Source organism: Quercus robur, chromosome 6 (assembly GCF_932294415.1).
Source record: "Quercus robur chromosome 6, dhQueRobu3.1, whole genome shotgun sequence".
NCBI lineage: Eukaryota > Viridiplantae > Streptophyta > Magnoliopsida > Fagales > Fagaceae > Quercus > Quercus robur.
This window is the reverse complement of record NC_065539.1, coordinates 21,450,164-21,468,573: the sequence shown is the minus strand read 5'-3', so window position 1 is coordinate 21,468,573 and position 18,410 is coordinate 21,450,164. Positions and strand designations below refer to the sequence as shown.

General features: G+C 34.7%; 1 protein-coding gene across 1 annotated transcript; it reads left to right on the top strand.

Annotated features, from left to right (window-relative positions):
• The first annotated feature begins 1,219 nt into the window (after positions 1-1,219).
• LOC126733235 (E3 ubiquitin-protein ligase RKP) lies at positions 1,220-18,109 on the top strand. The gene is made up of 11 exons (XM_050436456.1): positions 1,220-1,429; positions 2,995-4,635; positions 7,246-8,070; positions 8,846-9,006; positions 10,065-10,203; positions 10,958-11,041; positions 11,734-12,015; positions 12,162-12,293; positions 15,354-15,553; positions 16,301-16,505; positions 17,298-18,109. The coding sequence occupies exons 2-11, from the start codon at positions 3,136-3,138 to the stop codon at positions 17,595-17,597; spliced, it is 3,828 nt and encodes a 1,275-aa protein (XP_050292413.1). The 5' UTR covers positions 1,220-1,429; positions 2,995-3,135; the 3' UTR covers positions 17,598-18,109.
• Positions 18,110-18,410: the final 301 nt, after the last annotated feature.

The window sequence follows — 18,410 nt, the reverse complement described above, 5'->3', positions numbered from 1 at the left end:
CTACACCCCAATCCAAACGGATCATAGATTGTGAAGTTATTACTACATTTTTGGACAAATCAGTATGATTAGCTATACAAACTTGAATCTCCACCTATATATATAGATTATCATTTGTTTAAATGTTGTATCTTGATTCTCCAAGTTAATCAATAATCTTTTTGATAGTCCGTAATTTTCGATATTTCATTTGTTAAGAGAAGTGTTACGTTCACAACAATTTTATAATATTTTTACAACAAATCATAAGTACTTAGTTGTTATTGGTTCAAATTTGAATTTAGAACTAAGATTACTTTTTTAACCTAACAATAACAACCAGTAACAACTTGTCACTTAGAATTTGTTGTAAATATGTTGTAAAAATGTTGTGAATCATTTCTCATTTGTTAAACATGAGGTAAAAAATTATAATTTTTAGTCTTTGTTTACCAAACGTGTGACAACAAGAGTTTGAAAAAACTAAGACAAAAAATAAAAATGTAAATTTTCTTTTTGCTAAACAAACACAATCATATAATAAAAGTTTAAGTTCATTCGCATGAACTTATATTGTTTTGTTTTATTTATTTTTTAAATGTATGATAATAATTGAGGGTTGAAAATTTTAAATTCTTAATTTCTCCATTAAAACAAAAAAAAAAAAAGTTAATCTACAATACTCACACTTTTATAATAAGTTATTCCTATAAATTATGGTCTTATAGCTTTATTTGGAAGGAGGGGAGAAGGAGGAAGAGTAGATGAGAGTAAAGTAGAGTTAGTTAAAAATAAGTTAATTTTATACTAAATTTACTTTCCTCTATTCTATTCCCCCTCCTTCTCTCTCAATCCAATCGGACTATTAATATATTTTGCATAATTTAAGCAAAATTAATTGTTGGTAAAAAAAAAAAAATCTGTTGAAATAATCAGAGTCACAAGTGCATATAAAAAAATCATTGATTCCTTGATCCCCGTCTGAGCAGCACACTATGTAGTGAATAGTGATAACGTTGCATTTGAAAATAGCTGAGTTGACCTAGTCACAGAACAGAACAATACTCTTTCAAGCAGAGAGGGCGGTTTGCACCTGTTGGCGCACATTAGCCGACGCCTCCACGTCAGCAACCCGTAAGTCCCACGCGAGGTGGACACGTGTCGGTCAATTTCGTTCGATTGAGCACTCTCTCTCTCTCTCTCACAGTTGAGTTGGCTTGGCGCGGCTGCTCTGTCTGACAGTCCCTAACCTATGGCTTCGGTTCGTTCGTTCACATCTCTCCCCAAACTTTTGGCGAACATTTAGAAAATCCAAAACAATCTCTCTCTCTCTTTAAAAGCTTTCTCTTTCTCTCTCAATCAACGGTCTCTGCAAAACCCTAGCATGCCTTGTCTCCGCCGCCTTTCACTGTTCCGAAGCGAGAAAAGAAGAAGAGCATGAGCCACACCTGTAAGTTGTTATAACTTTAAAATTCACTTTCAATATTCGTTTCCAAATTTTGAATTTTGATTTCTGTTTGGTTGCCAAGAAAAAGGAGAAGCAATAGAAATCAGAAACTTGTATGTTCTGAGTAACTTTTATGTATTGTTTGGTAAATCAAACGAATAGACAGTGTGTACTTGCTGGTTAGTTATCTCAGCAACCAAACTGTTCTTTGTAGATTGTTTTTCAATTTCTATGGATTGTAAGTTCTTAAAAGTTAATTCATTTTGAATTTGATTTGTGTTTGGTTGCCGAGAAAACTTAGGAATTTGCATGTTCTCGTGCTTCTTAGTTAACTTAGCTGAGTAACTTTTATGTATTGTGTGGTAAATCAAACGAATAGACTGTGTGTATTTGGCCTTCAGTTTTCTCAGCAAGCAAATACTAGTTCTTTATAGATTGTTTTTGAATTTTTACGTATTGTAAGTTCTTAAAGTCAATTCATTTTGAAATTTATTTCGAATTGGTTGCTGAGAAAACAGAAGCAAATAATATTAGAAATTTTCATGTTCTTGGGCTTCCTAGTTAACTTAGCTTAGTAACTTTTATGTATTGTTTGGCAAATCAAACGAATAAACACCATATATTTGCTGGCTTTTGTTTTTTGGTCTTTAGTTTTCTCAGCAACCAAACAGTTCTTTATAGATTGTTTTTGAATGTTTTATGTATTGCTTAAATGTTAATTCATTTTAATTTGATTTATGTTTGGTTGCTGAGAAAACTTAGGAAGAAAAACAGGATCTATAAAACTAGCCCTTTGCATATTCTTGTGCTTCTTACTTAACTCAGTTAAGTAACTTTTATGTATTTTTTGGTAAATCAAGCGAATAGACTGCGTATTTGATGGTTTTTGTTTTCTGGCCTTTAGTTTAATCAGCAAGCAAACAGTTCTCTATAGATAATTTTTGAAATTTTTTTTTTTTGTATTATAAATTCTTAAAAGTTAATTCATTTTAATTTCATTTATGTTTGGTTCTGGAGTAAACTTAGGTAGAAAAAACAGAAGCAAATAAAATTAGAAATTTTAAATTCTTGAGCTTCTTACTTAACTTAGCTAAGTAAATTTTATGTATTGTTTGGTAAATCAAATGAATAGATAACATTTTCTTAAAAAAAAAAAGAAATGAAAAAAAAGAATAAGAGACTGTATTTGCTGATTTTTGATTTTAGCCTCTAGTTTTCTCAGCAAGCAAACAGTTCTTTATAGACAGTTTTTGAATTTTTATGTTTTTTAAGTTATTAAAAGTTAAATTCATTTTGAATTTTTGAATTTGATATCTGTTTGGTTACCAAGAAAACTGAGGAAGAAAAAGCAGAACCAAAGAAAATGCGAAATTTTCATATTCTCGGGCTCCCTAGTTAACTATGCTAAATAATTTTTTTTTCTTAAATTATTTTATTGTTTGATAATCAAACAAATGGACTGTGTGTTTGCTAGTTTTTTGTTTTTTGGCCTTTAGTTTTATTGGCAACCAAACAGTTCTTTGTAGCTTGTGTTTGCAATCATATGTGTTGTGAATTGGAAATTTCAGGGTCAGGAGGATGGCGATTTTACAAGAGTTCAAAGTGTTGTTAGAAAGGATCAATATTTCTGGAAGGATATTTGAGTTTTGAAGATTTTTGATTGTGTTCTGTGAAAATTGAGGGTTTTGTAGTGATTCTGCATATTGCCAATGGCAGAAGACAGCCTACGGATTGGTGGGCTCTCTTCTGGTTTGGCTGTAATCTTGAAGGGTGAGGATGGCAGAGAGAATTCGTCAAAAACCCGTCTTGTTTCACATTGTGATGATTTTTGTCACCAGTCTGTGGAGCGAATGATTGAATATGTATTTGGTCTCCCTCACAAATCAATTGGTCCATTGACTAGTCCAGTTGACAGCAATTTTGTTCGCTCTATTGCAAAGAGTGAGTTCTCAAAGTTTTATGAGAGCTCGGGCTCTTTGGTTAGAAATAGGGATGGACTTTGTATATTTGATAATGGTTGTGGTCCCCTTGTCATTGGTCTTGAAGATATCAGCATTTGTGGTGATATAAGAATTATTAAGTCACCATTGCTTGTAGAGAGCTTAGCAATGTTCAGTAGTGCCAGGGCTAATGCTTGTGTTTGGAAAGGAAAATGGATGTATGAAGTTATCTTAGAAACTTCAGGTGTACAACAGCTTGGATGGGTAACTCTTTCTTGCCCTTTCACTGAACATAAGGGTGTAGGTGATGCTGATGATTCATATGCATTTGATGGAAGAAGGGTTAGGAAATGGAATAACAAAGCTGAGGAATATGGTCAGTCATGGGTTGTTGGTGATGTCATTGGATGTTGCATAGATTTGGATTATGATGAGATTTCATTCTACAGGAATGGCGTCTCACTTGGAGTGGCTTTTCATGAGATTCGCAAAATGGGGCCTGGTCTTGGGTATTATCCAGCAATTTCTCTTTCTCAAGGTGAACGTTGCGAATTAAATTTTGGGTCCCGCCCCTTTAAGTACCCGATTGAAGGATATTTCCCAATTCAAGCTCCTTCCTCTGTAACTTCTTTTGCTACACAGTTGCTGCAATGCTTGTCAAGGCTTTTGGATATGCAACGGAAAGAGCAGGGTGACCATGCTTCTGTTGAGAAATTGAGGAGATTGAAGAGGTTTGTTTCATTTGAAGAACTTTTTGATCCTGTATTCCATGGGATATGTGAAGAATTTTTCTCTATACTTGAAACAGATGCTGGGAGTTTGGAGTATATAGGTCGAGGTCCATTTCTGTCATTCATGATGGAAGTGTTTGGAGTGCAGGCACCACATGATTATTTAAGCTTGGATAGAGCTATCGACATCTTTCTAGAATTTGAAAAATCTCATTTGTTATTTGAGCACCTGATAAATGCCCTTTCATGTGGTTGTAAAACAGCACCATTTGTTCTAGCAGAATGCCCATATTCAGGATCATATTCTTATCTTGCATTGGCCTGTCATATCTTAAGACGAGAAAAATTAATGATGCTTTGGTGGAAGTCATTAGATTTTGAATTCTTGTTTGAAGGATTTCTTTCACTGAAGTCTCCAAACAAGGAGGATCTTGAGTGCATGATGCCTTCAGTGTGGTGGCCTGGTTCATCTGAGGACGTGTCCTGTGAGAGTGGCATGATTTTGACAACTACTGCTTTATCCAAAGCAATTAGTAAGGTGCATTTTTAACTACATTATATATATATATATATATATATATATATTTTTTTTTGTGTGTATGCATGCTACCTTAGATCCAAAAAGTGAAAAAGTAGTCAGTGAAAGACAAAGAATTTCATTTTTAAATGCTAATAATATAATACCAAAAATAGAAGTATGCAAATACTAGTTAAGAAATTTGAGTAACATGCTGAATTTTGCCTCATCGTCTCATTTAGCTTGCACTTCTTTAGAGGTGAGTCCAAAGGGCTTTTCTTTAGAAAGGTTCCCTACATTATTAAAAAAAAGTTGGGATATTTGCTGATGTAATCAGAAACTATTGGAAATTGGTTGCAATGTGTAAAATACCAATTTTCCTTTTATAGTTGCAATGGCCAGTGGTTTAGATTTAGTATGTATTGCACCAACCATTGGGAGCTAATATTAGTTTGAGTAAGCTTGCTCCCAAACAACTGGACTAATCCTGCTGCTTCCCTGACAAACTGACCACTTGCTCCTCTTTTGGTTTTGAAATTTTGGATATTTTCTTTATGTTTTTACAATGAGACTCAAATTTCTTTAAGCATTTTACTTTCTGTAATGGCATCATCAAGCATGTTTATTAATAGTGCATAAAATTTGTAAGAAGCATGAGTGTTAATGCATAAATAATTGATGTTAAATCGATATATTTTATTGCCATGTTTTAATTTCCCCTAAAAGTGTCCATTGTACTTTTAATGGAAAAATTGGCATTTTATATTCTAATGAATTCGTTGATGTAGGCAAAATATCCCATCAGTTATTTATGGGATGGTGATCTGTGTGGAACACATAAGGGAGGTTAATGTGTAATTTGAAACAGGAGAGGATGCATGTAGGTTTGCAAAATATGGAGGGAGGTTAGTGTAATTTTCCCTTAAAAAAAATATTAAGGTCAGTTCCCAAATATCACATAATGTGATTACCATAAGATAGAATGCAATAGAAGCAAATCTTTCTAAGTCAAATAAAAATTTCTATCTGAATTTGAAGGATTTAGATGAATCAAGTCTTTTCACTCACGATTGGAATCTACAACTTAGTACTTAGCAGCCTACCATTCTATATCAAGCTAACAAGGAGAAATGAGATGATATTTTAGTTAAATTTTTGTTCTAAACCCGTGTCAAAAATGAGTTTGAATTTTCTGTTGTAACTCTTACAACTTCTTCGTGTTCGCCATTTTTCCCAGAGGTAATTTAGGCATTTTATAGGGAAGGATACAAGGTTTGGATGTGTCTCTTCTCTTGTAAGCATGCTTATTGACATAAAAAAAACCTTGTTGCACATGTGAATTTGGGCTACTTATGTTTACCCAAATCAAACTCTTATTTTCCTATTTTATTTTTTATTTGTTTGATTGATATTCGTGTTCAAGTTCAGATATTTATTATTGTTACTCTCCATTTGTCAAATAACCTTTTTGTCTCCCTCTTGCATCTTTTTTTTTTTTTTTTTTTTTTTTTTTTTTTTTTTTTTTTTGACAATTACAAATGGTAGTTGGCATGGGATCTTGATATAGCATATTCACAAGGTATAGCATGTGAGACATGCACAATACTCTTACTATTTCTACAATTAAAGATGCTGGTGCTTACCACCCAATGTGGGATTCTTTGACATCTCTTATGTCTAAGCTTCAAATAAACTGAAATCATGACAAATGACCCTGAAGACCTAACTAAAACAAATAGATATAAGTTTGGCACATGGTCCAAAAATAAACAAAGTGGGCTTTAATACCATACTAAGTTGTTCAACCTAAAAGCTTAAGCTTGTAGGTGGAGAAACCCAACAAGTACTTATATCCATAATCTAACCAAGTACATACCCAACTTATGTGGGATTCCATAAGAAGTCAAGTACAGATGGGCCATATTTGTGTGAGAACTTGAAGGCATGGCTGTTTTTATTTAATAAATGGCGCTACCAAGAATTGGCAATGGGTTGAAGTCTTTTTTTTTAATTGCTGCAAAGTTACTTAGTTCCATGTTGAAGTAATTCACACATTTTATTTGTCTGCTTGTAATTTAATCTTTGACTTGTAGTAAGAAGTCCTCTTCCAACTATATGTTGTAGGTTTGAATTGTTGGCAAACTGCTATTGTTTGAGTGGTGTCGATCAGTTAAATATTTTTTGATGATGTGGAACCTTACCAAGGCAGGGCCCTTTGGACCCACCCTTGGGGAGTAAACCACGGATACTCGACCCCACCTGCCAGAAATGTGTATCAGGTAATCCAGGGGAACTCCTAGTGGGGATCAATCTTATGATGTCTGGTTATACAGCTTATCCCAAGCCTCCAACCACTAGGCTGCACCCTGACAGGTCGATTATGTGTACTACTCACATATGGAATGTACTGATTTTTTTAAAGTGTATTCTCTAAGTTCTTTGTACAAGAGCTTATCATGGTTGAGGCTTGACCTTGTGGAGCAAAATATTCAATATGACTTCTTGACTGTTTGGGGGGTTCCTTCAATTGTATATTCTCTATAGTATATATAGGTGCATAAAATACGCATATTTGTCTAGGATGCTGGTGTTATGATTTTCCATTAACTGACTCACGTATTCTATTTGCAGATAGAGGAGAAGCATAGGGACCTTTGTCGCTTGGTCATTCAATTCATACCACCTATTGCACCTCCTCAGTTGCCTGGTTCAGTGTTCAGGAAATTTTTACAGAATCTTTTATTAAAGAATAGAGGAGCAGATCGTAATGTACTGCCTCCTGGACTTTCAAGCAACTCTGTTCTTGTTTCTTTGTACACAGTCATACTCCATTTTCTATCTGAAGGATTTGGTACGGGGGACGTCTGTGGCTGGTTGAAGAGCTGCGAAACTGACCCTGATGTTGGTTTTCTTCATAGGGGCGGCCAACAAAGTTTTCCCATGTACTTGTTTCTGAAAAATGATCCTCATCGAACTGGCATATCTAGGCTTGGAGGGTCATTCAATCATCTATTGAAATCAAATCCTGCAAAGAATGAGGAAGCAGAGGTGATCCGGTGGGAGGAAGGCTGTATGGATGATGAAGAAAACAGAGTAACTCATTTAACCAGGCAGAAACCATGTTGTTGTTCAAGTTCACGGTATGATGACTTCACAAGAATCTCAAAGGATCCAATTATATACACAGCCAAAAGTTCTACTGGCCATTGCAACCATATTCCAGAGAGATCAGCTCATGTTGCTACAGAATGTAGTGCTGGAACTTTGAATGATGAGATAGCAAATAAGCCTAGCTCCAGTGATCAATCTGAATCTGAATTGGATTATCGTCCGGTCCAACATGTGATGATTGTACCCAGGGAATGTAATGTGTCTTCAGCTACACTAACAGAAGAAGAACTTCTGGATGCTTTACTGTTGTTGTATCACATAGGCCTTGCACCAAACTTTAAGCAGGTGAGGAAGCAACATGGAAAATTCTCTTCTTTAAAGTATACGAGCTTTGATGTTGATGGATGTTTCTGTTTTTGCATGTTTGTAAATCTTATATCCATATTGTTATGCTTCATTGATGTGACTGCTTTGACTGAAATCCATCCACTTTCTTAAAATTATAAAATGCAGTGTCAAGGTAAAAATGAGAAAAACAAAAATATACAAAGAAGCGAATCGATAAAGCACTCGCTATTTATGTATGTATGTTATTGATTGAGGGTCAAAGTCCCCATGGACTCATGGTCATCAGCAAAATATCAGTGATTTTGATCACCTGATGAAGCTCAAATTTTTTTTTTTTTTTTTTTTTTTTAAGATTTGTTAATGTTGGGAGTAAAATTTTGATATTGTTGTTATTACACATGATAAATTAGCTTAAGTTGATAGGAAAGGATGAATTTAATCATTAAAACCATTATTCTAACACCCGCTCATGTGTGGTCTCAAACTCCTCCATCATTTGACTTCTAAATCACTGCCATGCCTGGTTATTTCAAAGTTTTTCCTTAAATGAGCATTTGTTTTAGTTTGAAAAGAAGTGTTTTGAATTTGATTTTCCACCTTCCCCCCCTCCCCCTCCCCCTCCCCCTCCCTTTTAGTAGCATTCTCTTCTCATGCTCAAGACCTTTCACTTCTCTACATTGTTGTTTTACTGAGTAACTAACCTGTTGTTGTTACATTCCTAGATTCTTTTGGGATGTTGTGAATAATCTGAAATAAAATCTTCTGATTGTAGGCATCATATTACATGTCTCATCAGTCACATTCAATCTCTGTTCTGGAGGAAACTGATAAACAAATAAGAGAGGGAACTTGCATTGAGCAATTAAAGCGTTTGAAAGAAGCTCGGAATCTTTATCGTGAAGAAGTTATTGACTGTGTGAGACATTGTGCATGGTAAGATGAGCACATTGAAATATTTTTCAAGTTCAATTTTGCTTGTATTTACGGTTTATTCTTTATCATCTCTACCCTTATTGTAGTTTGTAACTGAGTCAGATGTTTTGGGTGCATATGTTGCCTGGTTAACTTACTTTGTCATGAAGTTGGTATCTGCTGATCTTTGCATGGGAAGATATGATTGTTGAAAATTTTTATGACTATATGTGAATGTATTTCAGCTATGAAGGCCATTCCCTTGTGTTTAATGCGGTGTATTTGGAGAGAAAGGAATGAGTGGATGTTTGAGGGAAGAGAGACCTCAAACTTTAAGATTGAATAATGTGTTTGTAATGACTCTATATGAGTAGACTAAAGCAATCCATCTTCTTGCTCTAGTTTTCTTGATTTCCTGCATATGTTAAATTTTAGATCTTAATTTCTTTTTATTTTGGGTTGTCTCTTGTACACACATTGTGTACCAGTGAATACCCATGTTGTCTCTTTTTTATGGAAAAGGTTTCTCTCCAAATGAAATCCTTCAATCTCTTATATCTTTTGATTAGATGTGAATTTTGAAAATCTAACTGTTGGACATATTCTTATTATATCCTCCACGCTTGCAAAATTTTAAGAAGATCAAAGATCAATAGCCAAGTCATTTATGACATATTTAAATTTCAAGTTTTTGTGGTAAAAAATTATGCATAAAAAATAAGTTTATTGATTGAATAGTAAATAACAACTGATTTGGATGAAATTTGACATGTGTATTAACAACATAAAGAATATGGAATCTAACGGTTTGATTTTTAAAATTCACATTTAATGAAAAGATATAAGAGGAGTTTGAATGGTTTCTCTCCTAACTAGTTTGGAGAGAAACCTTTTCCATTTTTTATCATTAATTAGATAGGTTATTTTTTATAAAAGAAAAACATGTATGTATTTAAGCTTCCCTGCTGTTAGTTGGGAATCTTGAAAGAAAGTCGGTGAAAGTGACAGTTCACCTTGTGATTCAAAAAAGTTTAGTGTTTGCATTCTTATTTTCTAATTGTGACTGTCATGCTTTACAGGTACCGCATTTCTCTCTTTTCTCAATGGAAGCAAAGAGGGATGTATGCTACGTGCATGTGGATTGTCCAATTGCTTCTGGTTCTTAGCAGAGTAGATTCAGTGTTCGTTTACATCCCGGAATTTTACTTGGAAGTTCTGGTAAATAGAGACTTTATTCAACATAAAAGCTTGTAAAATCATTTTATATGAGAGTTGTACATGATCGTTATTGTTTAATTTGTTGCACGAGCATATAGAAACTCTTTTCCCTGCTCTTCTTTCTTCTGTTGCAACGTGTGCACATTGTTACAAATATATTTGCGTCTTTTGCCATTAGTGTATCAAATCAATGCAAACTGCAGGGAGCTTGAACAGAATGTTTTATGGCTACATTAGGGTGTTATAGAGTTGCATGGTGAAATTGCAGTTTGACATTCAAAGATATTGAGTCTCACTCTCTCTCTTTTCACATGTGTGCCTGCATGTGTAGTAGTGGTGGTTGGCTACTAATCAGTATAATCAGCATGGTACAATAGCAAGATTCTCACCTGTGTCTGTGTATGTGTCCTCCAATTGTGGTGGTGAATATGACGATACTAAGACAACCACACTTACTGATACTTATATTTCCACCTGCACACACATACACCCTTGATCTGTCTTGAGCCTTTTTTCTTCATATGACTTTGTGCTCTTTTCATCTTTTATATGTTCCAAAATTAATATAGTCACGTGTTAGGATTTTGAAAAACTGCACATAGCCAGTAGTTATGAACTTTTAATTGTAATTTTTACTGCTAACATTCATATTATCTTGTTCTTAATTTTTATTTCCTGTATGTTTAATGGGATTTTGACATTATGTTTCCATTAACCATATTATTGTTAATCTGTATTCTAATCTCTGTCACAGGTTGACTGCTTTCATGTGTTGCGTAAGAGCGATCCCCCATTTGTTCCCCCTGCGGTATTTGTCAAGCAGGGACTTGCTTCATTTGTATGTCTCATCTGTCAATATTCTTCGTCTTCTTCCAATTGTTTTTGCGATTTTGAGTTTAATTTGGAAAAATAACAGTGTATATTGAAAAATATGAATGTCTTCTCACAGCTATTTTGAGTAATGTATTGCTGGATTATTGATGATGGGAAAGAACATTTTTCATTTATCTCAGACATTTGAAACTTAAAGCTTTGCTCAAAAAAAAGAAACTTAAAACTGTATGGTATTCATGGCAAATGGAATGTCATGCATCAAGAAAAAGAATGTTCCTATCCTTCAGTGATGATATAATCTTTGTTGTCAATGGCCTCTTGATATGTGCAACATGAATGACAAAACAAAGTATAGGGTTAGCTCTTGTAAAAAATTCTACATATATTTATGTATCTTCCATGTTCTAAACAAAGCAACCAAATTTTAGAAAGCTCCAATAATTTTCTATAGTGGGTTTTTTATTGCTTTGATACAATATCCATGGTATTATTTGTCCTGCTTTTCTTACATGCAGTTCGGAATTAATTATGACATGCATGTGATATGTTGACTTCCTACATGTCTAGATCTTACATGTGCTAAAACTTGGGCCTGTTAGTCAGGCAACGGACTCATGATGTTTGCTCTATTCAGAATGTTAAATGCGTGTAATAGTGCGGGTCAAATAAATTACATACGGATGTCTTTTTGATCAGGTCACTTTTGTAGTTGCCCACTTCAATGACCCAAGGATATCAAGTGCAGATCTTAAGGATCTTCTCCTTCAATCTATATCAGTCCTGGTCCAGTACAGGGAATATTTGACTGCTTTTGAGAGCAATGAAACAGCAATCCTGAGGTTGCCAAAAGCATTGCTGTCGGCATTTGATCAAAGATCCTGGATCCCAGTTACCAATATTCTTCTGAGGTTGTGTAGGGGTTCTGGCTTTGGTTCTTCCAAGCATGGGGAATCATCATCATCGTCAGTGGTTTTCCAGGTGAATAGTGAAGATTTTTTTTTTTTTGATTATAATGATGTTTTATTCTTGCTAGATCTCTCTCTCTCTCTCTCTCTCTATTCTGTTGAGTAACTTTTGACAATTTTTTTCTACTTCTATTTGGGCCTCTTCATCCATTTATAAAGAGATTACTACGGGAAGCCTGCATCAATGACAAAGACCTGTTCTCAGCTTTCCTCAACCGCTTATTTAATACTCTCAGCTGGACAATGACTGAATTCTCAGTTTCCATTCGAGAAATGCAAGAAAAATTCCAGGTATGCATAATCTTGTTCTTATTGAGACATGAAACAAATTTTATTTATTTATTTTTTATATAAATTTTAATCTTACTAATTAAAAGTTTTTTGTTTGTTTTTTTTCAAAACATGGTTATTGTTGAAGTGATGGTTTTATTTATTTATTTTCCACATTTCATACATTATGGGTCTGTTTGAGAACAATTTATTTAGCTGAAATTGAAAACTTTGTACTAAAAGTACTGTAGGTAAAACTAAAAGTTAGTTAAAATAATATAATACGATTCATAAATAGTACCAAAAAGTGCAGTGAGATCCATGAATAGTAGCAAAAATAAGCTGCCCAATATAAGCTATCCTAAACGCAACCTACATGTGGTATGTATGGTGCATGGTGGACTTCTGGCAACACTCTAGGAGATTGAGAGGACTTAAATGAACAAAAGCAAGGAGAAAGAGAGAGAGATGGGGGGGGGGGGGGGTTGTTGCTAGGGAATGTGAGAGGAAAAAGTTATAGACAATTTTTGGAGGATCACAAGCAAATAGAAGAAGTAGCTATTAAGTGGATTGGATGAACAAGTTCACAGCAGCCGATCTTTATCTTTAGAGTAAATTTGGTTAATGATGATACTGATTATAGATACATAATGGCCAGGGTAGCAAAATGTTGGGGAAATAGGGTGTTGAGTTGGATCACTATTGAGTATAATGACTTCACTTAGTGTGAACCTGGGATGGGACCAACCTGCATCTGGATTTCATACAACATCAGTATGAGGTTTCCATGAATGGAACCCTGATTAATTGAAACCACCTGGTTTAAGCTGGATAATCTGAAACGTAGTAGTGCAAAACTGGGTGACCTACAATAATACATTTTCCCATTTTTTTAGTAATTTTTTCCCTGCCACATTTTATAGCACTGGGATGTGTGGTGCAAAGTACAAATAAATGTGCTGGAAAATTATAGCCCAATCTTTAGATATCATTAACCCAACTATGCATGTTTTTACATAATATATGAATTAAAAGACAAATTTCACAACGTTGATTCGGGAAATTTGTTTACATGTGCTTGCGGTGAGTAGTGTGGATGCTGTATGGTGCAGTCTGGGTATACTGACATGCTGATGTGGTATATAATAGATATGAATGTGATTTAGATTTATCACATAATACCTAAGAACATCTAGACCAACTGATGTGGGCAGACGTCACCAACCCTTGGAGTTTGGCTTATGGAGGGTGACAAGAATTCCATGTTTTTCAAAGGATGGCAATTTTTCATAGTAGGTATAATCATTTAGGAGTTGTGGAGGTGGATGGTTCGTTTTCTGAGGAGGACTTGGAGGTGAGGGATCAAGTGGTGCATTTCTATATGGTTTTGTATCAAGAAATGGAAGGGTGGAGGCATATGGTTGATGGGTGGGGGCTTTGCCACTATTGGGGAGTTTAATAGCTTGTTTGGCATCAGTTTCAGCTTTTAGTTTTTATGTATAGCTTTTTAAAACCTTTGTTTTTCCTGCTTTTCTCACTTTTTCAAATTTTTTCAAAGTACAAGTATACTTTAGCATACTTTTAACAAAAAGTTAAATAAGCTGTTCCCAAACGGACACTAAGAGTAGTCTACTTGAGAGGAGGTTTGAGGAGGATATTTTACCGCTAGTGAGTGAGTTTTAGGGGGACAAAGCACTGGGGTCAGATGGTTCACTATGGCCTTTTTCCAGCATTGTTGGAGGGTGGTATAAGCGGATGTGATGGTGTTCTTTGAGGAGTTCTATAAGCATTGTAATTTTGAAAAATCTCTTAACGTATCCTTTATGAGCATTGTTAGTGGGTCTCCTTTTCATTTGGATGGAAACATTGGGGAAAATTCTTACTTGTGATAATCTCATAAAGAGAGCTTTTCTATCTTTAATAAAGTTTTGTTATTTATTAAAAAAAAAGATGGTTGGTGTTGTATACTTGTATGTGTTGGTATGGTGGGGAGACAGTGAACCATTGATGGATTCATTGCACGGTTGCATGTGACTTGTGGAGCTTTGTTTTTAGATTATTTGGGATCATTGGGATCTGCTGGATTTTACTGGAGAAGGTTGTTGATCTTATGCTTGGTTGGAGAAATTGGGTGGGTAAGCATTCATTGGATATTAGGATATTTGTAATATAGTTCCATTATGTTTTATGTGCACTATATGGAGGGAACATAATTGGCGTACATTCGAAGATATGGAAAGTACGGGTATTTAGTTGCTAGCAAATTTTTCTAGTTCCTTATCTAATTGGTCTTGCGCATCGGGTTTTATGAATAGTGATTCCATTGTGGTGTTTTTAGAGCCACTGCTTTTTTGTACCTCATTCATTCTTTGTAATTCTTTATGCTTCTGCTTGTCCATTGTACATAAGGTGGTCTTCCTTTAACAAAATTATTCTTACCTATTAAAAAAAGAAGAAGACACATATTTGTCAAGAGAGAGAGAGAGAGAGAGATATTTTTGAATAATCAAGTGGATTTTACCTGGGTTTTAAAATCCGTGTCTGCCTCTACTGTCACATTCATTTCTCTCAGGTCTGGTTTCAATTTGACTTATCAAAATTGTCTCATTTGGCTAATAGTTAAATTAACCTGGATTGACCCTGTACTTGTTCCCAGTCCTGGTTATTGTTTATAATTATGGTTCAGATTGAAGTTAGTTCCGCCATACTCAGTTTTGAGGGTTGGGTTATGCAGCTGCTAAGTGGTTGTATATCCTGCTGCGAAACTCTATAGGGAAAAACTGTTAATAGTTTTGTATTGGTGTTTGTTCTCTATCATTTCATGGTTAGAATTCTTACCTATTATGAGACCTGGAGAGTTTATTCAAAGTTATTATTATTAATATATTATTATTTTTTAACCTTAAAGGTTTTCTCAGCTTTTGTAGTTTCTGATGGTTTGACTGTTATTCATTTTTATGCAAGTGCAGATTCTCTTCTTCTTGCTATAATCACCCCCTCCCCTCCTTATATCAAACCTAATGAATTTCCTTATCATTTCTTTTTCAAAGATCATGTAATTGTTGTAAATCATCTTTGCAGGTAGTAGAGTTTCAGCAAAGAAAATGCAGCGTAATATTTGATCTCTCATGCAATCTTACCAGGGTATTGGAGTTCTGTACCCATGAAATTCCTCAAGCATTCCTGTTGGGAACTGATACAAACCTTCGACGGCTAACTGAACTGATTGTCTTTATTTTGAACCATGTAACGTCAGCAGTGGATGCAGAGTTTTTTGACCTGTAAGTTTCTGTGCTAGGGAATACAAATTCATGCTGTTCTCTCTCTCTCTTCTAATTAAGTTACGATTTTTTTCAACTTTAATATTATTTTATTGTACTTTGAAAGAAACATCTTTTTTGATTGCTGGGTGAGGAGCTGCAATAAGGAAATTTTTATTTATATAGGGTCATGAAATAAAAAGTGTTGCATTACTATCTCAATATCTTTTTGTTTCTAAATGTAATTTTCTTGAAGCATTTATGGGTTTTTTGTTTTTTTTTGTTTTTGTTTTTGTTTTTTTTTGTATTTTTTGTATTTTTTTGTTTTTTGTTTTTTTGTATATATATTTTTTTTTTTGTATTATTGAACTTATATGAAATAATCTCTTATCGTTCTTTAAATGTATAAGCATTGGAATTGTGGTTTCTTGGTACAAAGTAACATTGGCTATAATTTAAGTCAATCTACTCAACTCAACCAAAACTTAATCCTAACTAATAGGGTTTGGCTACATGGATACTTTTACGTCACTCAGGCTATTTTAGGGCCATGTGATCATGCCTTCCCCCCCCCGCCCCCCCGCCCCCCCCCCAATTTACCTCTCCAATCATGTCCAAACCATCTTGAACTAATCTTCCTTGTTCTATCCTCAATTGGTGCTACGCCTTCTCATAAATAACTTCATTCCTTATCCAAACGTGATCCATAGCTGCAATTAAGGGGGGAGGTTACTTTTTTTCTCATATTATTTCATGTTAATTTTGCAGGTCACTTAGACGACATGGCCATTCTTTAGAGAAAGTGAACCGAGGCATGATATTGGCACCTCTTGTGGGGATCATCTTGAATTTGTTGGATGCTAGTTCTGGGGCAGAGTGCAGGGAGCACAATGATGTTGTGGGTGTATTTGCAAGCATGGACTGCCCTAAAACTGTTCATTGTGGTTTCCAGTATCTCTTGAATTATAACTGGGTTAGTTCTTGATTGCTTTTATCTGTGTGTGTGTGTGTGATATGTATGCATATTTGTATTTGCAACAATTTTAAGCTTCTCCCAGCAGCAGGAAAACAATTTTAGTTTATGATATTTAAGATGCCACTTTTGAAGAAATAGATCAAGGATATGTTTGAAATAGAGAGAGATGGTGGGAGAAAAGAGGGGAATATACTAAAAATTAAATTACTATATTCTGGCCACCTTCCCCTCTCCTCACTCCATCTCTCTCCATTTCAAACATAGAGTAAGAATATTATGACCTCCTTTTTATCTCCTATATAGCCAAGTCTTCTGGTACAATGTACAGTAGCTTGCTAACATTATGTTGATGATGCTGTCTTATTAAATATCATAGATTCACCTCTCTGCCTAACTTTGTTCTCATAATGTTTGACTATTTGCAAATTTATTGTAGCTGCTGTTAAATTATCCATAGTTATCTGGACCTAAATTGGTCCATCACAACTTGTCTCAATGTGTGCTGGACATTAGTCAAGTTTCCTTTTCTTTTTTTTTTGATCGGAAGTTTCCTTTTCTTTTTGATCTTGAGGATTAAGCTTTTGAGGATTTCTACTGGGACATGCATTAGTTTATGAAATAAACATATGTATTGAGTTCCCATCTATTTTGGTGTTTGTAATAGCTTGTCAGCTTGTGTCATGAATGTGTGTTTTTGGCTTGCCCTAGCTTGAAACATCTAGGAAGTATATTTGTTGATGGTTTTTAATTGGAATTTATGCCTCTATTCCCTTTTCATTGATTTTCCAGGCAGGATCCTTCAGGGGGGATGTGAATCTTGGAAAACTTGGGCGGCTGGAGAAATTTGCAAGCATCATTATTAGCCGGACTGAGTCACAAGTAATTGATGAAATGGGATATGGGGGGGAAATTGATGGGGATGATAGCACGTGCTGCATCTGTTATTCAGGCGAAGCAGATTCCCAGTTTGTGCCTTGTTCCCATAGATCTTGTCACGGCTGTATAACCAGGCATCTTTTAAATTGCCAGAGATGTTTCTTTTGCAACGCAACAGTTGTAGAGGTTGTCAGGATTAGCAATGAGCTCTGAGCTAGTTGGTATTTATCCAGTGTCTATGCTTGGAGGTTGTCGGGATTGCAATGCACTCTGAGCTATTGTTTAAGCTTGAAGGCCAAATTTGGTGAAGGCAGTGGTACACTAGCTAGAAAAAAAGAATGGAGGGGGGGGGATGCCAGCATACATATCACGTGACACAGATTTGAAGTTTTATGTACAAATCGACTAAATTAAAGTACACGGGGTCTAAATGCGCCAACTCCAAGTGCAAAAACAACTCTAATGTTCAAGAGGTCTAATTTTGATTAACGGAGAATGGTAGTCTATGGGGTTGGGCAGATATTCTCATGGGGTTTTAAAGAATTTTGTAGATAATTTAGAGGGCGTTACTTTGTAAATATGAGGTGTAAATGTTAAGGACATTTTTCTCAGTATTCAGAAATTTCTGCAAGGTGTCTGAATTGAGAAATTCAGTTTAATTTGGTCATATGTATGCTATGCAAGATATATATATCAATGCAAGTGCCAACATGCATATCACGTGACACAGATTTGAAGTTTTATGTACTAATCGACTAAATTAAAGTACACGGGGTCTAAGGGCAGGATTTTTTTAGAAAATAACTATAAAATCCAAACAATATCATTATTTAGAAAATGTTTTAAACGTTTTAATCACAATATTTACACTAACAAAAAAAAAATTTCCCAATATGTTGTAATTTAATCACAATTATTTACTAAATATTCCCAATAATTAATCATAATATTACTAGTCATTATAGATATTTTTTCTTAAGTAGATTCATGATCTTATATAAATGTGTCCTAATATTAATTTTTTTT